At 46.4% G+C, this 27,541-nt stretch overlaps 1 protein-coding gene across 3 annotated transcripts in view; it reads left to right on the forward strand.

The window, feature by feature from the left end:
• Positions 1 to 27,541, forward strand: part of ATP7A (ATPase copper transporting alpha) — a 568,605-nt gene that overhangs the window by 288,506 nt on the left and 252,558 nt on the right. For all 3 annotated transcript variants that reach the window (XM_086918413.1, XM_086918412.1, XM_086918414.1), the window contains exon 3: positions 21,228 to 21,717. In XM_086918413.1, the coding sequence (XP_086774539.1) occupies positions 21,228 to 21,717 (490 nt within the window). The remainder of the gene's footprint in view (positions 1 to 21,227; positions 21,718 to 27,541) is intronic.

A 27,541-nucleotide genomic window follows, 5' to 3' on the forward strand; every position in this document is an offset into this window, starting at 1 on the left:
GATGGGAAAGGGGTCTGCATGATAGCCTTTATTTTCTCTTCTTGTGGAGCTATGACCCCCTCTCCTAGTAGAAAACCTAAGTACTTTACCCTGGGAAACGCGGCTCTTGATTTTTTTGCGTTAACATGTAAACCTGCGTTTTTGAGGGCCTGTAGGACGTTCTGTACATGTCTCAAATGTTCTTCCCAGGTCTTACTGAATATTACAATGTCGTCTAGATAGACGGAACAATACTGATTCAGGTCAGAGAGGACTCGGTTCATTAACCTTTGAAAGGTGGCAGGCGCCCCATGTAAGCCAAAGGGTAGTACATTGAATTTGTAGAGTCCTTCCTCTGTAGAAAAGGCTGTTTTTTTCCTGTCCTCCTCTCTCAGGGGCACTTGCCAGTAACCTTTTGTGAGGTCTAGCGTGGTTATAAATTTTGCTTCTCCAATCCTTTCAACTAACTCGTCCTCTCGTGGTATAGGATAGGCATCAAAGGCCGATATGGCATTCAAAGCCCTGAAATCCATACAAAAACGAGTGGATCCATCTGGTTTTGGTATCATCACTATAGGAGATGATCAGTTACTGTGAGAGGGCCTGATGACTCCCAACTTGAGCATTTCTTTGACTTCTCTTTTTACATCCCCTCGCCTAGCGGCCGGAATCCTATATGGTCGTTGTTTGACTATCTTTCCTTCCTCTGTTTGAATGTGGTGTTCTGTCAGATGAGTTAGACCAGGGGTATCCGAGAATATGGGAGAAAAGGGACTGAGAGTCTGTAACAGACCATCTTTCTCTTGTTTCGTTAACTCTGGGTTGACTGGTAACTGCTCTATAGTACTTTGTGAATCACTAACCGGTAAACCAAAATGGGCTGCTTTAGGAGGGGGTCCTATCCATTTTTTTAGCAGGTTTATGTGAAAGGTTTGGGTTCTGGAGGGAGATAATTGGATTCTGTAGGTGGTTTGTCCTATTGTGTCTATTACGGGGTTTGGTCCTAACCACTCGCTTTTAAACTTCTGTGTAGAAGAGGGAAGCAATACCAACACCCAATCTCCCTTGTCAAGAGTGCGCCACCTTTTCCCCTTATCGTAATAGAACTTCTGTTTTCGTTGCCTTTGTTCTGCATGGGAATATGCCAAATCCCTGAGTTTTCCCAACTTGGATTGTAGTTGTTGGGTATATTCTAGGAGAGATCTTTGTTCCTCAAAGCCTTCCTGTTCCCAGGCTTCTTTGGTTATCTCTAGGAGGGACCTGGGTTGCCTGCCGTACAATAACTCAAAGGAGGAACATCCCAAACTACTCTGTACTTGAGCCCTCAACACATACAGGGCTAGGGGTAGAAGTTTGTCCCAATCCTTGCTTTCTACAGTTAGCATCTTCTTCAATGTTGTTTTCAATGATCTGTTATACCTCTCCACGAGGCCATCCGTCTGAGGATGATATGCTGATGTTTTAATTTGATGTACATCCAACAGTTTGCATACTTCCCTCATTAACTTTGATACAAAAGGGGTACCTTGATCCGTAAGGATCTCTTTTGGGAATCCTACTCTCGCGAACAACTCAACCATTTTGTCCGCTATATTCTTGGTAGTGGGGGCCTTTAATGCAAAAGCCTCAGGAAACCTAGTATGATAATCCACTATGACCAGGGCATATGTATGTCCGCTGGAAGACCGGGGTAAGGGTCCGATAAGATCCATCCCAACTCTTTCAAACGGTTGCCCTATGAGAGGCATAGGTTGCATTGGGACAGCTTGGGGACGTGTCTAGTTTTTCTTTTGACAGATTGCACATTTCTTGCAGTATAATTCCGCCTCTTTGTAAAGGCCTGGCCAAAAGAAATGTCGTACGATGTTCTGGGTGGTTTTCTCTGCCCCTGAATGACCTGCTGTGAGATGTGAGTGGGCGTAATAAAGGATCTGTTCCCGAAAAGCAGATGGCACCACTAACTGAAGGTCATCCCCTGCCTTTCCTTCTCTGTACAGTAAATCCTTTTCTATTATGAATCTGGGATACGTCGGGGAAGTAAGAGTTTGTGCAACATGTGCGGCTTCCCAAGCATTCAGCAGTGTGGAGTCGTTAGCCTGTGCAAACCTAAAATTCCTATCCAGTACCCACGGTTCCTTTACTAGGTAAGCGGTGGCTGTTTTGTCCTGAGCTGACAATTTATCTTGGAAGAGGGACATAAAGTCGGGGTTATTAATGCCCAAAATGATATCTTCCGGCAAGGTTGATATAACCCCAACTTTGATTTGCACTGGGGGTCTATTCTGAGGTTCAATGACCAACTGGGCTACAGGATAAGGTCGCACGTCACCATGGACGCACCTTATGTGCACTTGTTCATTAGGAATAATCTGTGTGGGTCGAACCAATTTCTCCTGTACTTCAGATTGTCGGCACCCTGAGTCTAACAAACCCCGTATATTTGTATCATTAATCCGGATACGTACATAGAATGATGGACCCATTTCTGCGGAGTACATTACAGCTCGGGGTATATAGCCAACCTCCATTGGTTCTTCGGTCGGTTTTCTTTTTGGACACATCCGAGCGATGTGTCCCCACTCATCGCAGTCAAAGCACTGGGGTTCTTTAAACGGTACGTTATCCACCCTCAACGGTTTTTGCCTGACAGGAGGTGGTAGCTCCGGTTTCTTTTTGTCACTTCTCAAGGTTACCGGTGGCTTGCTGTTTTTTTCAGAGTCCCAAGCAAAAGTTCTGGGTTGGGCTCGTGAATAATTGGTAGCCATTTCAATAGCTTGGGCTACGGTTAAACCAGAGTGTTGGCGTAGCCACCTTTGAGTTCCGTAAGGCAACGCCTCCATGAATTGTTCTAAGACTATGCTGTCCATAACATCCTCTTTACTTCTTTGGCCTGGCTTTAACCATTTTTCTGCCGCCATCTTCAGTCTTAGATACAGGGTTTTGGGGTTTTCCCCAGCCACTCCTCTTTCCTTTCTAAACCGGACGCGGTAAGCCTCGGGATCTAATCCCAGGCGATCCAGGATAACTTCCTTAATAGTTGCATAAGGGGTATTGCCGGCATGATTAGCCACCTGATAGGCGGCCTGAGCTTCCCCAGATAACAAAGGGGCTAAGAAAAAGGGCCATTTCTCTGGGGGCCAGCCACACGCTTGGGCTGCTCTCTCAAAATTTGAGAGGAAAGCATCCGGGTCTTCCCCAGGAACATATTTTTGTAGTGATACACCTGAAGGATGGGGACTTCCGGCTCTACGGTCGGCTCCAAGTACTTGGGTCTGGGCCACTTTCTGTAGACCTTCTATCTGGGCGCTAAGAGCGTTCTTGAACAGTTCCCGATCAGCGTCAGCTACTGTAATCTGATTTTTTATAGCCCATTCCAGCTTGTCTTGTCCTTCGATAAGATGTTGGATTACTTGATCCATCAGTGATTGCTGGTGGGGGTCAGGCGATCCCACTTCTGACACCACTTGTAAAGGGGGGTCAGGAATGGACTGGACACGGTGCCTTGGTAACGAGGGTTTTATTTTAACATAAAGTTTCTTTTTGCGCAAAGTTAGTCTTTCATTTGCAAAACCGGCAGGATCCGTGGTGCCGACTGTGGAGGGGTGTTCTTTCCTCTAGAGCGGGTCGGGTCAGGATGGCTCTTCTTCCCGAAGGACCTCTCGCATCAGATATACCGGAAATAAAACAACAGAAAAGGACCAATTACTGCCACGTCCTATACTTTTCCTTTCCGGGGTACCAGGGAGTGAGGGACACCTTCAAGTGTTTCAGGCGTTTACCGAGGCTAAGTGACAGGCGTGAGGGAGGGGATTTTTAACGGGGAAGGGTAGTGCAGGATACTAAGGGGTTGAGAGGCTTTTTACCGCGGGTGAATGTCCCCGCCGTCCCACCCAGTTCGAGATTTTATCCCGTACCTGTCGTAGCCACACTCCTCCCTTGGGAGTGTGGCACGGCGCTGCGCGGTCTCGTTGGCCTCCTGGCACGTCTTCTTCGGACAGGGCTTCCCCTCTTCCAGCCTCGTCTGCTTCTCGTCCTGGCGTGGCGTTTTCCTCGTCTCTCCGGCGTTCTTCCTCCTCGGTTTCCTCTCCGCGGCTTCCTCCCCTGTAGGTGACGTCACACGCCGACCTCCAAGGTTCCGGGGCTTTATCCAATGAGAGGAAGGATACGTCACGATGGGCAGTCCCGGCGTCCTATTCCGTCGGCCAGTTAAAGGGGCCGTGTTGTATTTCTTGCGACGGGGTTCCCCAAGCAAAAGGCTCGTCCTGTGAAGAAGGAGCAACCATATCTTCATCATGAACAGACCACCAGGAAACTTCTCTGCCGCCGCCCTTACTATTAGACATTGTCCCGGTCACCTGGTTACAATCTATTTTACAGGAAACTAAAGACTCTCCTTTTTACTGTTAATTGTGCCCTCTCAGCTCTTGTTTATTTGATCATTTTTCCCTTTTTTGTTTGTTTATTGAGTCATGGCTGCTGTTGTATCGTTCATAGCGATATCTAATGTTGGCTATTGCCCATCGCGATGTCATTGGGGTTATCTGAGACCTCCCCTGACTACGTCCATGTATTTGCTTTCACCTGCGTTACGCGGGCGTCTTGAATAAATGGTGATGCGCGTGCGCACGGTGTCGGAGCCGGAAAACGCGAGCACGAATTAACACCAATACTGTGTGCTCTAATTATTGCGGCATACACGTGCTGCATGTTGCCGAACTGCCTGATCTTTGCTCACATGTTGGGATGATTAATAACCAAGGTCCCGACACAACATTTGGTGACGAGGCTGGTGAAGAGACCACTTGGCTGTAGGCGGCAGCTGCGCACATTCTCACATGTGCGTGGTGCTCATGCTACTTGAAGTGCCACACCCACAGGCTATCCGTGAAAAGGTAGGAACTGCTCACAGCGCAGTCTGGACGGACCGGGTGCTCCACCATTGTGTCCTGGCTACAGATCAGGCTGCAGGTGTCTGGTCCAGTGGAGGCACAGCCAACAGTAAAACCAGTGGCGTAACGAAACTTGAGGGGGCCCCCCTGCAAAGTACAATGAGGCCCCCCCCCCCCCCCCAGCGGCCGGGCACACCACCTACCACTTTGCCCCACCAACAAAAACAAGCAGTCACTTAAACCCATATTTTTAGCACTTATCTGTGCATACTTCTAACAGCAAATATAAATAGAATGCACTTTAATTGTCTTCTGGGGCTGCCTGAATGATGAGATCCATGATTGATAATTAAGGGGAACAAAGACAGAAAAGTCACATTGCAAATGAATGCATACTTTTTTATTTTTATAACCCTATTTAGTGCCAAGACGAGGTCTTTCCAGGTTCTTTAAACACATGGATGGCATTTTTCTTTTGGCAACCCTACTTTATATTCCTTTTCATGAAATGCATTCTCATACTACAGCAGTAAATGTACAATTTATGACGTAGGACTGTTATGAGGCAATTCAATGGTGCAACTAACGCCGGCGAGAGAGTGTAGTGCTGCCTGTGTGCGCTACAGCCCTGATGGGGCCTCTGGAGGCTTAAAAAACGGGGGCTGCTGGAGTCATAGCTACCAAGGTTTCAGAATGCCATGTGTGACATTCTCATATCCCACTACTGTGCACCATCCCCGATAGGTTGATGCAAGCGGAAGACTGTAGTGCTTTCATAAATACATATGTATAGCCTTTCTTTCATGTATCCATCAATCATTATATCCATGGATCACTCTTCACATTATTTAAACTATACATCCTTCACTCATCCCCATCTATCTATTCTTCATTCTTCAATTCATTCACCCTTGAAACAATTGATCTTTCAGTCTTCCAGCCATCATTTCAACATTCCCTCTATCAATTCTTCCATTACTCTATTCATTAATTATTTCATCATTCCTTTCACCCTTCCTTCCTGCCTTTTTCCCCCTTATCTCATTTCATGTTTCTTTCCTTCCAGTTTTTCTTTATATACCCATCTGCTATTTCACATTCTTAATTTTTCTTTCGCTCATATTCACTTTTTCTATTTGTCCCTTTATCAAGGTGTTTCCCCTAATTTCTCTTTCTCTATTTCCTTGCTCCATGTCAGTACACCACCTACACCCCTCTCTCATGATATTGCCTAATAGTGTCATTCATGAGCACCTTGTATGCAGGGCTGAGAAAAGAGGCCCAGAAACACAGGAGTAGATTGTTAGTCAGAGGGGATGTAGGGAGGGAAATGAAAGGGCACTACCCTAGTGCCTTGTAATGGGTGGGGGTGGAGGGGGGTAAAGTGTTTTCTACTTATTCACTGTGTCTCGCCTTGGTCTGGTTTTTTTCTTTCCTTTTTTTGCATTGTGGTACGTATAATGACAAACATCACAATGCAAAGAAAATTCTAATCCAGCGTGAAACACTCATACCCGACAATGAATATATAGCGGTCTCCTTGTGCACCGTTTTTCTGAGAACTACACATACTTTCTGGGTACCACTGTTAGCTTTATAAACTGATGTTTTAATTAAAACAGGCATGTCAAACGTTCATTGCAAACTAAAAAAAATCCCCGGGCCTGCAAATGTGCAAGTGCGCTATATGAAACTTTATAAATAAATAAATCCCTACATATGTAGCACAAGCAGACCCTCATTAGTCTCCAGCCAAACTACCCTACCTCATACAGCTTTTGACGAGTTCCATACCTTACAAAATTCAATTTTTCTTTACCCATCCCTTTTTACATTTGTACATTTCGAAACTTACTGCCGGCAGCGTCTGGTGTGCCATCACTATGCACTAACCCTGCCTACACTCACACCATCATGGATTGCCATCCTGCATGCATGCATGGCCTAGACCTCACCTGTCACACTTCCAAATCTCGGACTGAATCTCCCTCCTCCTGTACTATCCCAGTCCGGACGACCTTCATGTGCCCTCCCTGGCATGGGGATACCGCCTCCTCTTGGGCAATGGTCAGTCTGCCTCTCCTTTGCTGCCACCCTGCTTCCAGTCTGTGTAGGTGCCACCAAGGGTGGGAAGCCCCATTGCTTATCGTCTAATTGTAGCTGCCATCATTTCGTTGTGTTCACCTCCTCTCACTCTCTATTCACCCCTCCCTGGCACCCAGAGAGCCCATCCTTCATATTTGGCCCTCCTTCACCTTAGAAAGGTTTTTAGAGTAAGGGAAAAACGGTGTACAGTTCCCTATATTTTTAAAGCCCTTTTGGTGCAGGTTCTATTCTATGGGGAGTTGCGGTTTACATAGGATGCACCTTCTGTAGTAGAGGTGCCCTGGCTGTAGCGAGGCGCTGTGCACAGATAGTGGGACACCTGTGAATAAGCGCTGCGTACGCAGCATGCTTATATGCAGATGACTGCAATGTCAAAGGTTCCCATCTGGAAATGTGTGCCCACCTATGAATAACAAAAGGTCCCAGGGAGTTCATTAGCAAGAGGATGAGCCCCACTTTACCTTTACAGAGGGTGCTGCGGACACACAGTGTCCATAAACTGAGGAGCGTTCACTATACACAAGGTGTCAATCTGACAAAAATATGTACACAGAGGCGATGTGTGCAGAGCTCAGCTGCTCACTTCCAGAGGAGTGGTGTGTGCACACGCACCACCTATGGATACATAATGCCCACCTTCAGATAAGTGCATGTTCACAAGAAGCGTACAACGCACCCCTACCTGGAAATAAGGCTGTACACTCAATGCGCCATCTGCTGAGAATCTCAGTAGGTGTCTGCTTGCAATCAAAAGCAACCCAGTCTGGGATGGGTAATCACCAGAAGAACCACTATAATGGTCAAGTAAAGCTCAGGTGCGACACAGACCGTGACATAATGTCAACAGCAGACATCGATGTGGGCGAAAGTTCGTGAAACCCCGATGCAGCAGCAGCACAGTTACATACCGCTGGTTCTACCAGACACAGCCCCCACTACTGGTGAGGATGACCATTCTGCAACTGTTGCTACAAATACAGAAAACAGCATTTCACCGTGTGTGGCACTGATGTGCCCTTACTGGAAAATGCACCACTTTCCTGTTACCTGATCACTTACGTATCGTCTCTCCTCCCAGAATCCCTTGAAGCACAGTTCCTGAAAGCCCAAACCACAATCCTCTTGGTTTGTGTTGTTGTTCTTCTTCTTCCCCCAGGCTTACTGAGCCGGCGTGACTCTTCACTGGTGAGGACCACCCTCTCACCGGACGGCCGTCTCCTGACTGCATGATGCAGCAGGGTCCTCTCCCTCACCCAGTGCCCTCGAGTTGGCCGGCCCGGCTGCTCCGAAATGAAATACATAGCTGCCAAGGTTTCAGATTGCCTATGTTACATTTTCATAATTTCATTGTAATTATGAGTGACATTGAACGATTATGCAAGTAAAATCAAGCATTGAAGATGGGGGAAACATATAAATAGCAGAAATTACACTAATTTGTGCAACAAGAAACTCTAAACAAACCTTCAAACTGTGACAAAAAGGGCACTTAACTAGTGTCCTTATTTGGGGGGACTGCCTGGAGGTTGTGTGTTGCTGTAGCCAGGCCCCAGGTTCAGGTATTTTGAGTTAAGCAGAGGGGTGTGAGAAAGCTTTATTGCTGCCACTGGTTTTGTGCCACTGAATACACGCCTCTTGAGACCCCTGAAAAGTCCTAACAATTGAGCAGTTCAAAGTATCTGGGCATATGCAGTTGTACAATGCAGCTATATGTATGGGCAAGCAAAGTTCTGGAAATTAAAAATTTAACATGACTAACATTGTAATTACCAGCAATATGGTATAGAGGTGCGTGTGTTTTTCAATTAAAGCACAATAGAAGAATTAAACAATTCACCACATAGCAGGGGATTTAGAATTCTAATATGGTGGTGCCATGTAAACATCCCAAAAAAGTACACCATAGCACCACTTGCTGCCTCGGGAAAACAACTGTCATTACGTCAACTTTACCCAAAACCAGCAATAAAACCTAAACCAAGCACCGAACAAATAAGTGACACACCACGGCCCACAACAAAAACGCTGTTCCCCTCCCCGCTCTCTGCCACGCGCAGCACAGCGGAGTCTGAACCCCTGCCCCCTCACCTCTCTGCTCACATCGGTCACACCTGTAGAGTAGGGAGTGAACAGACTGCAACCAACAGGGCCTCGCTCCAGATATGAAGAGGGGAAAGGTTTCCACATTTTCGGCTGCCGCCGGAACTCCCCCTCAAGCAGATTGACAAGGGAGAGCCAACAGGTGGAGGACGAACCAGGCAGATAGCCGGCGGGCAAAGCAGGTGAGCAAGTTAGCAGCAGAGGCCTGTCTCTGGCTGTGTCATGGGATGGGTATCAAAAGTCACACGTGGTCACAGGTCACCAGCCCTACACTAACTGCTACCCTAAAGACGATGGCGCAAACGCGGCCGGAAACAACTGTGCACGCTTCCGCACGTGCACCATTTAATCATAAACAGCCTCAGAAGGCGGGGCCAGGGCCCGGGCGTCCGCGCCAACCATGTAATTAATTAAGAGGCCGTCGGGCGTGCGCTCGGCATTATTTAATGAATGAAGAGGCCGCCTAGATGTGATGTGCGACTTCATGGCTGACCTCGCCATTCATGAAGGCTCAGCTGAGTGAAGGGGCCCCTGCCCTGGAGGACGGGCCCGGGGGCCCCCACCACGGAGAAAGGTTCACGGTTCAAGAAGGGAGGGGGGGGCCTGTGTTACTCCCCTGCGCCAGCCATTCAATGAATAAAGAGGCCGCATGGATGTGGTGTGCGCGGCTGCGTGCACCATTGAATTTATGGCGAGGTGGCTGACCTCGCCATTCATGAAGGCTCCGCAGAGGGAGGGGCCCCCTGGAGCGCGTGCCCCCCCCGCACTGCGGGGGCTGCGGGGCCCTGTGTTACGCCCCTGAGTAAAACGGTGAGTAGCAGCAAATTAGCGCAAAGGCACCCACACAACTGTATCACAGCTCGGCCACAGCAAGCATCGCCCAGGTGATATACCAGCGATGTTAGCACACAGAACATGTCTCACATCCGAGCCATATAGCCATCCGTGGTAGAAGGGGTCCCATCTGCTCAAGCCTAGAGGTGGAAGGAATGGTTGGAGCGCGTGCTCCTCTTCTTTGAGGCCATAAAGGTTGAAGATGACCAGAAGCATGCAATGATCCTCCATCTTGGTGGGAAAGAGGTTTACAAAATAGCCAAGTCAATGGCATAGGCAGCGCTAAAGACTCACCTCACGCTCATTACAGCCCTTAACGTTTACTTCGAGCCCATGGCGAATGAAGACTATGAACGCTTAGTGTTCAGACAAGCGAGACAACTGCCTGAAGAGTTGCTAGATGTATTCCATGTGTGTTTAAAAGAACTAGCAAGTACCTATGGGTTTCAAGATGAGACAGAGGAGATACGAGTCCTAGTTATTCAGGGGTGTGCCTCGGCAAAATTGAGGGAGTGAATCCTGGAGGAGTTTGGGAAGACACTGGCAGACATACTTACCCTAGGAAGAACAAAGGAACTCTCCAAAGCAAGGGCAACACACATGGAGGCTGCTCTCCAAACTCCCATAAAAAATGAGCCTGTGAATGTAGTTGCCCCAACTGCCATGGTGTCACCATTTCGGACAAGAGGCACCAGAGTACAATCATGTGGATACTGCGAAGGACCGTCGCATAGGCTGTCAGAGTGCCCAGCGAAAGGAAAGAGGTGCACGGCATGTGGAAAAATCAATCACTTCATGAAAGTATGCTGATCCAGCAAAGGACAGGCTGCGGGATCCCAAGTGAACATGATTCCAGAGTCTCAGGAACAAAACAGTGACATGGATGATGCCGATCGAGAAGAACACATGGTACACTCAGTGTCTACTGTAGGGTCAGCATCTATGGCACAGAATCGCCTGCCACAGTACCAAGTCCTAGTAGGAGGGCGCCCCTCAACTGCCATCATAGACACCGGATCTACCATAAACATCCTGTCACTTGAGGCCTACCAAGAGATGACACCTCCTCCACCACTAATACCTGCCAAGATAAAGGTTTTTGCGTATGGTCAAACCAAACCGCTGTCCATCCGAGGGAAGTTCAGGACCACCATCGCCTATGACACACAAGAGGTGGCGGCACTAGTGTATGTGATGGAGGAAGGACATAGAATGTTGCTGGGGTGTAAATCAGCAGAAGCTTTGGGCATTGTCACATTTACCTTCGGAATACACAGAAAAGTGATTCAAATCCTAGAGGGATTCTCGAAAGTGTTCAATGGCATTGGGTGCTTATGTGATAAACAGATACATCTACACATTGATCCGTCGGTGCAACCAGTGGCCCTTCGACACAGGCAAGTCGCATTTCACCTGAGCAAAATCGAAGAAGCAGGGATCATTGAAAAAGTGGAAGACCCTACCCCATGGGTATCCCCAATTGTTGCTGCGAGAAAGCCCAAACAGCCGGGGGAAGTAAGAATCTGCGTGGACATGAGAATCCCCAATGCTGCGATCAAGCGAGAAAGACCTCTTACCCCAACCATTGATGACCTGATAGGGGAACTAAGTGGAGCCAGCTGGTTCTCAAAGCTTGACCTTCGGGCTGGGTATCATCAACTCGTTCTCGACGAACAGTTCTGATACATCACAACATTTTCAATGCTTGTCGGCCTGCGACAATATAAGAGGTTGAGCCTTGGGATATCGAATGCAGCAGAGGTATTCCAAAATACCATCAAAGAACTTCTCGCGTATCTCCCAAGAGTAGTTAATGTCAGTGATGATATTCTTGTCCACGCAAAGTCCATACAGGAACACAGCGGTCGGCTGAGGCAAGTGCTTCAACGGATACAAGACTCCGGACTGACGTTACATAGAAACAAACGTGAATTCCTAGGCTACAGTTCTTTGAGTACATATTCTCAGCAGAAGGAGTGGCTCCGGACCCTGAAAAGGTAAAAGACATCAAAGAAGCCCCAGCTCCCACCAATGTGACGGAGATGTGCAGCTTCCTGGGGATGGCAAACTACTGCTGTAGGTTCATCAAGGACCTTTCCTTATTGACCACGCCAATGAGAGAGCTGACAAAAGCGTCTGTTCTGTGGGGTCCAGAACAGGAGATGGCCTTCCAGGCTACCAAGGATGCATTATCGAGCACCACCACGCTGAGATACTTAGATCCCCAACAGCAAACTCAAGTCGCTGTCGATGCCGGCCCAAAAGGATTAGGAGCTGTCCTACAATGGCCAAGGAAAGAAGATGAGTAGGCTCCAGTGGCCTTTGCGAGTAGGTTATTGACTGCTACAGAACAAAGATATTCACAAATGGAAAAAGAGGTGATTGCCATGCATTGGGGATGTCAACACTTTTACTTATATGTTTATGGAAAACCATTCCTGGTTGCCACTGACCACAAGCCTCTTATCCCGTTGTTTACAGGAACTGTGTCAAAGCCCCTTGCATCGAAAAATAGATGCTGCAGTTGCAGGAATACAGTTGCAAAATTGAGTCCTACCCAGGATTAAGCAACCCAGCAGACTATTTGTTTCGTCATCCCAGAGAAGCTGTGCTTAACGAGATGGAGAATGCATAGGAAACTGAGGAATATGTTTGTTATGTAGCAGATCGATCATGTGCGTTGCCCATATCTCTAGGAGAATTGTGCCAAGAAGCTATCCAGGATGACTGTCTACAGAAAGCATTGGAGGCAGTGAAAACCAACAAATGGCATGTTCTCAGAAGTCAATAGGTAACATTCACTCCTGAGGCCCGGAAAGTGATTGAGAGCCTGTATCAGGTGAGGCATGAACTGAGTGCCTATCCGAATGGGTGCTTATTCCGAGGTCACAGATTGGTCATACTCTCAACCTTGGTGGATAGAGTGGTTGGTTTAGCTCATGCAGGCCACCAAAGAATGGTGAAAACCAAAAGTCTGGTTCCCACTCATGGATGACAAAAGTTGAAGAGGTAGTGAGATCGTGTCTGTGGTGTCGGTGAACCGAATCCTCCAGCGCCGATTGCGATGGAAAGGCGACGAGTGTGAGCATGGATTTTGGAAGCCTTCCTGATAGCCGACATTCCATGGTAGTGGTAGATGACTATTTGAAATATCCGGAGGTAGATGTGTTGTCATCACTGAGCGCAGGAGATGTTATACCTAAGATGGAAAAGGTAATGGCTATCCATGGACTTATCAGAGAGATCAAAACTGACAATGGTCCTCCCTTCCAGGGGCAGGAATTTGCATCATGCCTGACATCACTAGGAGTTGTGCACAAAAAGAAAATGCCAAAGTGGCCACAAGCAAATGGAGAAGCTGAGCGTTTCATGAGGACTTTAAACATGGTTATCCACGAAGCAGTGGCAAATGGTGACAGTGGAACGGTCCATATATTCTTTTCTTAGAGGTTTCCGGCAAACTTCCCACACATCCACTGGTCGTGCTCCAGGACATTTGTCAATGGGGAGAGTTGTGAGTGACTCTATTCCACACCACCCACGATGTTGAGTGCAGGAGAAAAAAGTTAAATGAACAAGTCGGCAAACTGCACAGAGCGGAAGTTTAACGTCTCAAAGTAGGAGTCTTGGCCCTAATCCAAGACAAACATCCAGGCAGCAAGTTCAGGCTTCCGTTTGAAAAAGATCCCTGGTGCATTGTCCAAATTCGGGGTAAGCAAGTTGCAGTCAAGAGGCCTGGAGCAGGTCACCAGAAATGTGTCGGTCTTCAAGAAGTATCATGGGTATCCTGAAGCGGAGCTGAGTCGCCAGGATGGAGGATTCTGTGATCCAGTCTGGGAAGGATGGTCAGAAGCTGATGTTGAAGGACTGAGAGCTGGAGGTGTGGACTCATCTTCACAGTCTCCTAATGTCAGTCGAGGTTTGTCTGGGACTCCGGGGATCATGGAAGATGACAGTGAATGCCGGGACAACCACACTCAATATAACCTGAGAAAGAACCCTGAGCCGTCCAGTAGTCTACGGGACTATCATTGCTAGAACTGCACCTGGGATCGCTGACGTTTTGATAAGCTGTCTGACAATGACATATCTTATGAAGGTGTGGTGATTTCTTCTCAAGTAAAGTTTTCATTATAATTGTTAAAACTCATTTTTGGGGAGGACTCTTGTATCTCTCATCGAAATATCTGTTGTTGGGTATCGCTGATCAGGATGACTAGTCATTGGGGTAATCTGAGACCCCCCCGACTACGTCCATGTTTTTGGTTTCGCCCAAATAAATGGTGATGGGCATGCGCACGGTGTCATGGCCGGCACAAGTGAGCACAAATTAACACCAATTTTGTGTGCTCTAATTATTGCGGACTGTGCGTGCTGCATGTTGCCAAACGGCCTGATCTCTGCTCACATGTTGGGACGATTAATAACCAAGGTCTCGACACAACAGCTGCCATGGTTTCAGATTGCTTATGTGTGACATTGTCATAATTTCATTGTAATTATTAGTGACTGTGAGTGACACTTTATCGCGAGCAAAAATCAATCAATGAAGATGAGGTAAACCTATAAACATCAGAAATTGGGCCCATTTGAGCAACAAGAAAGTCTAAGAACATATTAAAACTGCTGCAAATCATCAGAAATTGAAGAGCATTAACCGACAGACTGAACTTACATCAAATAGAACCAAGAACTTTTCAGAGTTGCCAGTTCCTACAAATGGGATCACGGCCACAGTCCTCCTCACCACCATAACAAACTGCAGGCTCTGAATGGTCACTTGACTTACCACTGGGCTAGCCTTTAAAATGCTGCTGACATGTCAGGTGCTTCATTCATAAATTGCCGCTTTGCTGCTGTCACGCTCGGTTGTTGGGTTGGCTGCTGCTCCTGTCTCAACTCTGCAGCCAGTCTTTTTCTTGCAAGGATTCCGGTATTGACACTGGAGCCAGACCTCTGCCAGAGGCGCTCAGAAGTGAGGGCTCTGGCTGGCTGGTGATCGCACTTAAAAACTTGTGTGCTAAAGCCTCCTTGCCAGTACTGCCAAGGTAAATACAGGAAGACTTTCCATATGTGAGGTTTCTATCCTTTCCTGTGCATCTCGTCACATCAGCTCCTAGACTCGTCAAGTCTCCTCTACTAGATAGTATTTAACTACTGTTAGCATCAAGACCCTCTGATCACCTTATGCTTTTAGTGCCCTGAAGACGGTGTGACTTGAATGTAGGGTTCTTGACCGAAATGCTTGGTGGCGCAAGCTCTGGAGACCATCAGGATGAGATTGCTGTACACAGTCATTGTTTTGAAATATATCAACAAGTCATTAAAGAGAGCACTAACTCAGGACACCGAGACACACTACATCATAACTATCCTAACGGAAGCATTTATTATATTCTCAGGCCCTCCCGAAAACTGTATAAGTTCTTGTTCCCCAGACTTTGTCACTTTTTGATGTTTTTATAATGTTTTAATTGGATGTTGCATGAATATTGTATGTGTGGAAGTTTTGACTAGAGGTTTTGACATTTTTTCTCTTGGTGTCTGTTTATCATTTTTTTTCTGTCTAGTTATTTACAAGCATATATAGATGTGATTGTATATTATTTACATTATTTTTTATTCAATATTGATAATAAAAATGATAACATTTATTTTGTTTTCTAATTTTTGGATATTTGTTGAATATATCTGCATGACCCTCAGTAGGGTTGATAGTCATTGTTGTTACTTGGCCTCCTTAGGACTCCATTGAGCGTTGTCAAGATGGCAAGAGACTCCGTCAACCAAAAACAAATACAGGCAGGATATTTTTTGTATTCACTAATGAAGCAGGCAAGTCTACCTGCAATGACCCTTGATATATCACGGAGGTGACGCTGCTTACAGGACCTACGTAAGACAAGCTCGCCATGCCCTAGAAGTCCTGTCACCCACCTGACTTCCTGCCTCAGCATTGGTTGTTCTAGAAAACCCATGAGTGGTTAGTTAGTAATGGCTTGAGCTGCTTGGCACAAGATGGGAATCTTGCTTCGTGCTCCCAGCAGCAGCATGTGGTAGTTCACAAGGGTGGTGCCTTGCTTATAAATAAATCTCACACTAAGGCGTTTGGATCCTGTTAGGTTTTGCAAGAGATGTTTCGGAAGCCAGATAAGTCATCCTGAAACCTGATGGTTCAGCGCACCCCACCCTTATTACTCTGTATGAATGTGCAGGTATGCTGGTGTAAGTGCTCCTGGGAATCTGTAGGAGACTGATGCTGTGGAATGCTACTGTGCACCTGCTATTACTATACAGCTGCCATGGAACTAGCCTTGATGTAGGTACATCTAAGAGCAAAACAAAACTTCATTTTACGCATAGGATGAACTTATCTTGTTAAAGGAATTATAAACTACTTTGTGTATTATAAGATGTTAGCCAACTTGTGGCAATCCATTGTCCCGTCTCTGCATGTCCTCTCAGTACATCATCCGTATATGAAGATGGAGACTTAGAGAGTCGCTTCTCCCCTGAAACTATTGTACAACAGCCTCAGATAGTTTTTTCCTACTGTTAACTCACAAACCTGTCCGTATCTGCAGACAAACCTTAGTGCATTTCCCAAGAAATATTTCCCAACCTGAAATGACGATTTTTGTTAGGCGTCGTTCACATCATTGGCTGATACAGGGATCTCCAACGATTTCTGTAGTGAGAGCTACTTCTGCTCAAGAAACGTCCTCACGAGCTACTCGCATATTTTATCACTGTAGAATAGTGACCGGATATGACACAACCTAAACAAGATTATAAGTAGTGACCACTCAAGCAATACAGTTGAGGTTACCACAAGAATCACCAGGATAAATGATATCTGTATTAAATGATTCTCCCTAATTAATAAAATAACAGCCAAATCATCACATGCCCTCCAGCGAAAAGGACATAACCACAGCAATAGGTCGCCCCAACTCCGCTTGAATTATCTTTCAACTCTCAGGCATTGCCATTTTTGTGTGAGGGGCGACTACTTTTGTCCGGGATGGCTACAAGTTGGCCAGTCATGCTCTTAATGGCTTCCAGAACGCCCAAAATGGTCAAGGATATCTATTGTTCAGACACCCCAGGATATTGCGGCATAGATTTGCACATCTAGTGGCACAAAAATGGAAATTTTGCGCCATAATAACGGAAATTTAGCAGCATTCAATTGCACTCGTAATCATTCGTTTTCAGCCTTAAATCAATGTAAACTGATTTAACAGAGTATTCCGCTGTGAAGTAGGCATGTGTAAATAGTCTGCACAATGAGACCGCCCCCATCTGCGCTGTTCCCAATGCAGCAAAACACCTGGCGTGCTGCAAAAGCTAAAAGGGACATACTTAGGAGTGCTAATAGTGCCTCATATGAACATGGTGTAGTTAAGGTGCAACCCGGCGACTAAATGGCGATGCAGTACGTGCCCTGTTTACCCAGGTCCAGGCACCATCACCCCCCTTGAGACCCAGTACTACGCCTTTGTGTTGAGTATAGCTGAGGTATGTGGTGACCGATATTAGGGCAGTGGGACTGGGCGGCTGTCTAGTTTGGCTGAGAACATTAAGCACTACAAGTAGCAGAACGCTGTGGGAGGCTAGCTGCTGTGCCACATAAAGTGGCAGCGTGCCTTGAAACACGCTGCCTGATTCTGAAACACTTTTATGAGCTGTTGTCCGCTTCATGGCTCCGAGTAGTAGTCCAGGACGGTGGTATCCCCAGATGGGATACCGCTCTGCCTGATCATGATTGTATTAGTGTTCCCACACGGATGTAGTTACCACTGGTGCAGCAGGTGCAGTGGCGTTGGTGCCCAGAGACCTGAGGGCCCATTGAACCGAGCTTAATTTTGAGGCAGTTGGGTTGGTTCATGTAAGACTGGAATGAATACTTGAATTGGGTCAAATAGAAAATGGAACTCTGGAGTCTCTTGAAACTGACAGTCGGTGACGAGGATTTTTGGTGCACAGGAACAACACCGTTTCTGTTCTGTGCTGCAGTATGGAACACATACCTCGCACCCATAGGCACAAACATTCTGAGCAATTAACAGTGCTGTCTTCCACTTCACCTGGTATTTCAATTTGGACCGAGCAAAATAGTGATAGTCAAGAGGGTAGAAGGAGAAGGTGTCACAACAACCCACGATTTCCTGGTACTCCATTGTCTCCTTCTGGAACAATGTACGGATCGATCCGCCTACTTCCTTATCCACTACTTCCTCCAAACCAAATGGAAACTGGCCTGGGATCAACAGAAGAACTCTTTGTTGTACAAACTGGCTCTGCTGTTATCACAGGAGATTGTCATATTGATGAACGAATTCCAAATGTGGAAAACCTTAATGTTTTGGATGCTAATGCTTACATTATTTGTAGCCACTAAAAATTACTCTGGGGCTTTCCAATTCATCACTTTTTGCTCACTCCGCCATTATAGACATGGCCCGACATACTGAGATCAGTTGTCACCCTGCTCTAAAAGGGACAGTCCAGACCAATCTTCTATCCATGTCCCCTTTCAATGGGAACACAGTCAACCTCTAGGTGTACTTGGACCTCTAAGACTAAGTGAGCGCTGTGAGTTACATATGCATTCTACTGGCCCTTAGTGAGCTTGCTGCAGTAATTCCATCCAGACCACATCACACTAAATGTTTGGCTCCCACCTTCATCCACATACTGGGAAGGACCAAGCACTTGTCAGAATATGTGGGCAACGGCCGAGCAGCCAACCTCATGTGTGCAAGACGAACACATGTCATCAACACGTGACTCCTGAATGTTGGTCTGTGACATAGAAAGTAGATGGGAAATTAACAATGTACCACAGCTGGAGCCTGCAGCAGGGAGAGACGTGTGTCCTGCACGGTGTCTTTGAAGCTGCAGCTGGCCTATCCGTGGCCGAAGGAGCACGATATAAGGGGTGGGGTGGAAGGAGGATGGGAGTCTAGCCAACGGGCTGAAAATAATGATGATGGAAGTACGCTAAATAAATGCAAATTGAAATCTGTTCTAGTGGATGAGTGAAAGGGGGTCTATAGAGAGGGAAAGGGGACTGGGGAGGGGGGGGCCGGGGGGGGACAGTGCGGGCTCGGGCCTAGTAGCACAAACTGCATGGAATTGAACAGGAAGGTGTGGTGTAAAGAGAAAAAAGCGACTGGGGAAGTGCAAAATTCTGCCATGTTAGGCTGAAATGTAATAAAACTGCCGATTTCGCGATTTTTTTTGCAATTCGTGAAATCCAAGAGGGTCTGATTGTTATGCCATATGCACGATTATGACATCAACAGAGACAATTGTGCAGAGATTAAACCGTTATGATGGAGAGGGAGCTTATACTTCTGTTGTCCTTGACACCAGGCAAAGCTTTCAGGGAGCAAAGCAGTTTATTATGGAGGAGCACAATGTCACACACACACAGGCACTAAATGTGCACAATTGCATGCACACATCCAGATGGGGCTCTTAATTGTCTCAGCTCTGTATCCATACCCCGTTCTCCTCCGCTCTTTGAGCATGCACAGAAATAAAAATAAATTCACTCTGCCTCCTGTCGTTTGACACTTCGGTGGGTCAGCACCGGCTCCTGCTCAGGCTACTGTTGTCACTCTTCTTTCATGGCCCATTCGTCGCACACTGTGTGTGTGACTGATAAAGCAGGGCCTACAACATGTCCAATCCCCTTGGGACTTGGGTAGATTGATACTGGAGACCGATGGGGATTATGTAGACCTCATAGGATGGCAGAGTGTGCATCTGATTATCCTGAGGCGTGTCATTGGTTTGACTGGCTGTCACTCTAAGGCTCTTGAGATTAGCAGTGTTCTCTTCTTTAATATGCACAGACTCTCTGAATGAAATGCTTGGCTACACCTCCTGAGCTACTCTTTGAAGACCCCTAATAACTAGATAAGTCCCCCTCCTGTTAGGAGTATGCCCTTCGCACATTAAATATACTATTATTGTGTATTTGGTTTTAGATTCTCTTAATGAGGCTACTTTTTGCCTGGCTATGAACCTTCCTTTGCCAGCAAAGGTGATGAGTAGATGATTACCAACAAATATAGGGCTAGATGTAGGTAAATAGTATTTACCGATTCTAAATACCGAATATTACCGATTCGGTATTTACGAATCGGTAAATGCTATGTAGCTAAAAATTCGGTAAAAATGACTGAATCGCTAAGATTCGGTATTTACCAAATCGGTATTTACCGATTCGGTAATTGCCATTCATTCCTATGGTCCTGAAGGCCCATAGGAATGAATGTCAATTACCGAATCTGTAAATACGATTCGGTAAAAGGGGGAAAACATTGAAGGGTGGCAGGAGGTCACTTTGACTCCCTGTTGCACCCCTCAATTGTTTATGGGTGCACATGTTGCAGATATACATGCCCTAAGGGCATGTATGTCTGCAGCATGGCACTGAAGCAATTTGCATTAAATTGCTTTTTGTTTTTTTTCCGTTATTTACCACCAACTTGTAGTTGGTGGTAAATAACGAATCCTAACATGGGATAAACACTCATTTAAGTGCTCCCTACATTAGGAATTCAGTAATTTAACGAATCGGTATTTAAGAAATCGGTAATTTACTGATTCCTTAAATTACAGATTCGGTAAAATACTGAATCCTTAATTTCGGCACCCTACATACGAAAAGCCTATTACCGGTTGGTAACGGCCGAAATTCGTTCATTTCGGCCATTACCGACCGGTAATTGTCCACCTTCATCTGGCCCATAGTTATTTGTTGAACTACCTTCAGTTTGATTTCTCCTTGGCTGACATTCTTCCAGCCAATTTCACCTCTAATTGTTTTCTTTCATTCCTATGAGCCTTACAATGGTCTTTTTTGACAAGTTCGACGTTTGTGCTGGTTTTGAAATAAAGCCTACTTTGTACCAGTTGTATTTACATGAGTGCAACGCTGACTTATGGGCCCGACTAAAGCATGGGAGCTCAAGTAGGGTGAATAATTGCCCGATATCCACATAGTAAGAGTTCGTTGCTGGTGAGTTCACCAGAAGAACGGCGGGATGTGGCTCCGCACTACAGAAGTTCTGTTCCCTACAAAACTAGTGTAGTCACACACACTAGTTGGGCTTGCATGAAGGAGGCTGGGAGATGTTCTCATTTCTTGTGGACATGTCTGTTAGGAGTAGAGGTGGAAAGTGGCAATGGCAAGCAATATTTCAAATGTATTAAAGAAATTTCTTTGGCCGATGTCTTCTGTAGCACATGTATAAAATGATGTTTGTACCAATACTTCACACACTGTTCTCTCTTTCTCAGGTGTCCCTGGGAGAAAAGAATGCTTTCATCATTTATGACCCAAAGATTCAGAGTCAGGAGTCTCTGCGAGATGCTATTGAGGACATGGGCTTCGATGCTGCGCTTTCTTCTCCCAATCCTCAACCGGTGGCAACAGACACAACTTTTCTTAACATCTCCGCTCTATCAACCTTATCAGGGGAAGAGATTAGAACTAAACTGTTACAGGTCCAAGGAGTCCTGGATGTGAAGACCTCCTCTGAGCTCACTGCCGCTTCCATTACCTATATCCCCAGCTTAGTCGATTCCAGCCGGATCATGCAGCAGATTCCAGGACTGGGGCTGGAGCTTCCTGCCCTGGAGAAAACCGATTCGTCTTTGGAAGACCCTCGCCTGGCCCAGGCCAGTGAAGTGCTAGTGAAGATTAAGGTGGACGGCATGACCTGTCACTCCTGTACAAGTACCATTGAAGGGAAACTTGGAAAACTGCAGGGGATACAACGAATTAAAGGTACTCTGTTTATGAAATGTATTGATTTTTTTTCTTTTTCTTTTTGTGGCTCAAGCTTTGCTGCCTAATGTCCAACTTAGACCCGTAATTACTAGATCCATGACAGATTCTAGATGTCTATCTAAATCCGAATGGAAGTAATTTACAGTCACTGTTGATGTGAAAATGCAGCATTGATCCAGCCCTTTTGGATCTGTGGTGGACACCCAAGTTTACTGTTTGCCCCAAAGAATGCGCATTAGAAAACATTTAGGATTGTGCAACTACAGTTTACCAGCTGTATGTCTGTCTGTCATTGGAATAGAAGTGGGGGTGAAGAACTAGCAGCCTCAGTTATATTTTTATTAGCTCGCACTATATCTAGTGTTGTCGTAGTGCTTTATGAGCGTGATATTTATTTACTTTGTAAAGAGCCTTCTGAAAGTCCACATGCTACCCTGACCACTTGAGGGTGCTAGTATTATAACACATAGAGCAAACTGTGCTTAATTTTTGGGGGTAGAGTCTAGCAGGATGTAACAACTGGTCCTGTATCCTATATTCTTTTGGTCAGTCACCTTGCTTTATTGGTGCTTAGTCAAACACTGCTTCGAATGATATAGAAATGGTGTTTGGAGTCAGGTAATATGAAATTAATTGTTAAAACATAATTAAAACATGTTTTTCCTGTTCAAACCTTTTGTTGTATTTTAAGACTTATTACATGAAGTGCATAAACGCAAGCACTTATGACAAATACTCAATGAAAAATTCCTCTGTACCACACAGCTCACGTGAAGGTTGACAGAGAAAACATACTGGCAGTCCACTATTGAGCTCTCTCTGTGCGGACAAAAGGAGCCGCAAACAGTTTATCTTATAAAAAATGATTCATAACTTATTTAAATGTTAATGTTAAGAGGCATTTATTTAGCGCACTGTCATTGTGAGTTTCCTGGCGCTGATAGGATACTGAGATTAGACAATAGGAATTTAGTGAGGATGGGAGAAGAGCAAAGTTTTTAAGGATTTCCTAAAAGAGAGAAGGGAACAAGAAGTCTTGAGTGAAAGTGGGAGAGAGTTCCACAGCTTAGGAGCCAGGTAAGAGAAACTGCGACCACCAGATTTAGTCCTGATTGGTTGCACCCACAAATAAGACGTAGTTATCTGGTATATTTGGCCCATGGTATGGAAAAGAGGGCTGGCTGCATTTTCGATTATCATAGCATCCACTGACCGGGTTAATGACTTTCTGTTTTCCCAGAGCCAGGTCTTACATTTCCTGCAAAACGTCCAATGGTTGGTTTCATGTTTAGTAGCAGAAGCATGAAAGTGCCAGCCGTGTTTCAGTCATTATATAGAGAAACAACTAGTGGTCTAACTTGTGAGTTGCTGATCATGCATTATATTACATCTTAAACAGTTGGTCTACATCTAACCCTATAGACGTGTACTCCATCCCTGGTGTACCTTAACCTGACATGAACCATTGTCTTACATTTGTTAGGTTTGCTACCAAGTCATGAAATGGATACATTTTATATTTATCTATTTCTAAAAGCACCTCGGAGTACAGTGATCGTATGAAGCCCTAAACTTTTAAGCCACCTTCAGTTCAATAAAGGTAACCCAACTACAATTTCATTTTAGATATATGTTCCTGATTATCTCTAGGGTTTCTGATTTAATGCAGCCTTCTCTATATTTAATTAAAAGCTTGTTTCAGAATTTGGTCATAAGGAAATCGTATCTCCTGCTAGAGCATACTTGTAATACTCTATATATTGGGTAATAGTCTTCTATCCAGTACATGGTTGTTCATCGTGAACTCATTTATAGCATGTGGGGGTATGGGTGAAATAGCCTTGTTAACATTTGAACTTGCCCTCACCTATCATCTGTGAGCACTTCATCCGAGTTGTCTTAAACTTTACATTCCATTGGTTCTCTTTTGACTTTTGAGGTCATTGGATATCCATAATCTCCAGATCCTCCTCCTGTTGAGTTAAGCCTATATGACTTCTCATTTGTGTTTGGTCTTTGATTTCGTTTGTATTGACTGATTACAATTCTTTGAATCTCTCTGGTCCATCATAGCACTCTTTTGGTTATAGGAAAATCTCCTTCCAGCCCTTTCACATTTCACTAATTTACTCTTTTAATAGAGCCTTTTGTTTCGTAGACCACCAGCATGTTGATTTGTGGCCTTTTGAGAGCGCCAGGTAGACACCTGCTAATGGAGATTGTGGTGCACCTGTTCTGATGAAATGGTTTGACATTCTGTCGATGGCAGTTCACGTAGGTGGAATCCTATCCTTGCATTCGCTGTCTGAGGAAGAGAACCTGCAAAGCATATTGAACTGCAATACTTGTCAGGGTAGACGGAGGAGACCTGTTGAAAAGCATTTAAAATTTTAAGGCTTCCCTAAAACAGTGACTATTTGATCAATCCTGATGCAGCAACGTTTTGCTGAGTAAGATTCTAAATGTAAATGAGCTTGTTTCATGGGCAGGTTGCCTCATCCTTCGGTGAATTTGTCTTCAGGTTTGATGTGATTGGATCTGGACAGTGGAATAGCTCGGGAGTGGCAAGATATTGGGTTTCTTGATGTGGTGAAGGGAGCTCCTAAGGGCTGCTCAGTAACAGACTTTGTGCTCTCTTGGCATCTTGCTAATGGCTTCCTATATATCTCTGACTGTATTAACTTAATTAACCACCTCCTCTTGATTCCTGCTTAACCAGCTCCTGAGCCAATTTCTGAAGCAGGTTTAGACCAGTTAATTGTTTGGCCTGCGCTACTGCTTTTTACTTTAAATCTCAAACCATAGTTATAGAAGAGAGCGGACCTCCGACTCCAAGCAGGAGAGCTTGAATATCCACAGTGGCCCACCTAAACTGATGTTTATCTTTTTTCAGCCTTGCATGGGTGCTGTCTTGTAGCACCAAGGATTCACAGATCTCTTTCACATATCATCTTAACCCCTGCACCTGACTGTCTTCTGATCTTGTCCTTTACTTCAAGAAAGAAAGTATGACTTTTTAGATGCCACATCTTGGCATTTGAGATACCTACTGGCTGTAGTTTTGATTTGATTTGCATCTCACTACCATGCATTTCCAATTAATCAGCGGTATACTTATCCACTTGTTGTTTTGCATTTGTCACCCTGAGTGGGATGGGTATGCTCAGACGTGAGTCCCATGCTCTCCACACCACTGGAGTCAAGCTATCCTGGCTGAAGACGGCTGATAGCCAGAAACTGGTCCTAGGATGCTTGATTCCGGTCCAGGGAAGACATGGCTTGGCAGTTCGGGCTGGACTGCTCCCATGAGGCACAGGGTCAGAGCTGATTTGCATATGGCCATGTCTGAACAGGGGTGGTGTGGAGTGCAAAAAAACGATGGATTTAGGCCCAGATCTCTGTACTGGGGTGAATGTATGACATTGTGCTGCATTCTGTCCATCAACTGTTATTTTTGCGGGCTGAAAGATACAGCACTGGGTTCTCTCCTGATAACTGGGGAGTAAATCGGAATTTGGCTGATTTTAGATGAATATTCTAAAGTTTCAAAACTCCTCACTTTTTGATTGAAATCACTCAATGTTACCTTATGGAAGAAAAGTGAGTTATCCGTTTTGGGGTAAGTACCCGACTGACAGAGTTAAGGTTCTGGGCATAGACTCAGGGGTCTCCCAGGGTCAGGTAGGTACAGTTGTTACACCCTCAGCGGCACAGGGGCAGCCGGGTGCAGAGTGAGTAGGCTCAATGTTATCCAATGGAGGATAGGGGCCCTTCGGTTGGTGGCTGCTAACAGGCAGGCCACGCGGCTGTGGGAACTGAGCTCCTGGTCACTTACACAGGGCAAGTGGGGAAGTAGAGTAGGGTAGTTGCTGTACTTCCAGCGGCACTCGGGCGGCTGGGTGCAGGGTGCTTTTGGACCTTCGGGCGCCCAATGTTATTCAAGGAGTGACTTGGAAACCGAACAAAGGCTGCAGGCTCTGGGGCGAAGTTCTTCAGGTGCAACCACCACTTCGAGAGGTAAGTTTGGATCTTCGAGGATAGGTAGACACCCAGGAGTTGGGCACAGGGGCTATGGGGCGCCGGGTGCAGTGTCTTTACAAGTCCAGAAATCTTACCCTCAGCTGGTCGCGGTTGGAGGGGTCCCTTGTTGTGAGACTGCAGGCATCGTCAGGATCATCGAGGAGGGTCTTTGGGCACTGGATTCGGGGTCAGTCGCTTGGGGGATGTCCTCAGGGTCTTTGTCCACTCAGACACGGGCTGGGCTCGGCGGGTGCAGAGTGTGCTGGATTCGCGGTTCCCGGCTGGCCCCAGGGGTTGTTGCTGTTTGAGCAGAACCACTGCTCATGAAAGTCCCAGTCTTTAGATGAGCAAGGCAGGCAGGCCATCCGGGGTTTTCGAGGTTGCTGTCCGCAGGAGACGCCGGGGTTTAGCAGGAGCAGGTTCAAGGATCAAAAGGCCTGTAGGCTCTGGGGCCAAGGCAGTTGGTGTCGTCCTCTTGTTAGGAGCTGTACAGCAGATCTTCTTGTTCTTCTTCTTGTTTTCAAATCGGGATCTGAGGAAGGAAGATTCAGGTTGCCCCTAAATACTAAATTTAGGGGAGTTACAGGTGGGGCAAGGGCAGGGACCAATGGGTCCCTGTCCTGGGGTGAATACACCACCTATCCTGCTTCTCTCCTGTGGGCGGGAGGCAGGGGCCTAGTACTGATTGGGCAGGGCTCCCCATCTTCAAGATGGCGGTAGCCCGGAGTTGTGTTTCACCTCGCCTCTCCCACCTGAGGGGTGGAGTTGGCAGAGGCTGACACACCCCATTTCCTCACTGAGGGTTTCCCGACTGTCTTCCCGCCAGAGTGGGGGTCAGAACCGGTGGGGGCCAGTTGCTGAGTACGGCTATTGGCCTGGGGAAGCTCACAAAAGGTGGCATGCCTTTGAAGCTTCCCCTGCCCATCCTGGGGAGGAGGATTGACACCTCGTCTCAGGATGTGCATTGTTTCAGGCCCCCGAAAGCGGCAAGCTCTCGACCCAGGGGTCCAGAAACATGTCTGGTGGTGGCAGCCTCGGTAGCCACGCAGTCAGGACACTGGGAGTTGGTTAGGTTTCGGGGGCATCTCTTAAGATGCCTTCTGTCGTGCTTTTTCCATCAAATCCCACACTGGCATCAGTGCAGGTTTAATATGCTGAGAAGTTTGATATCAAACTTCTCAGTCTTCAGTGTAGCCATCATGGTGCTGTGGAGTTCGTAATGACAACCTCCCAGCACCATATACTCTTAATGGCATCCCTGCACTTACAGTGCCCAGGAATGGCCCTGGGTACTGAAGGAGCACAGGGCTCATGCACCTGTGCCCACACCACTGGCATAGTGCACCCAGCTGGAGGGGTGACTGATGTATGCCAGGGCAGTGTGTTTGTGGGCATGGCACACAGGGATGGATGTGTGCCATGTCGACTCTGTTTAGTTCTGCACCAGGACACTTAGCCTGCAAAGACAGTGTGTGTGTGTCAGGGTACAGGGCCCCTAAGGGTGGCACAATAAGTGCTGCAGCCCTTAGGGGTCTTCTCTGGTCACAATGCCCTGGGTACCTAGGGTACCATTTACCAGGGACCGACATGTGGCCAGAGATGCCAATTGGGTTTTAGTTTCAACACATCTTTAGGGAAGGAACACAGGCCCTGTGCACCTGATTGGCAGGAGCCCAGGGCAACACTCAGTCAAAGCACATCAGAAATTCAGCACAAAGTGGGGGCATACCATGCAAGAAAGATGGCAGTTTCTCACAAATTTGATGGAACATTTAGCATCCAGTACAGAGATAATCCTGCT

The sequence above is a fragment of the Lissotriton vulgaris genome, chromosome 4_1 (assembly GCF_964263255.1).
Source record: "Lissotriton vulgaris chromosome 4_1, aLisVul1.2, whole genome shotgun sequence".
Lineage (NCBI taxonomy): Eukaryota > Metazoa > Chordata > Amphibia > Caudata > Salamandridae > Lissotriton > Lissotriton vulgaris.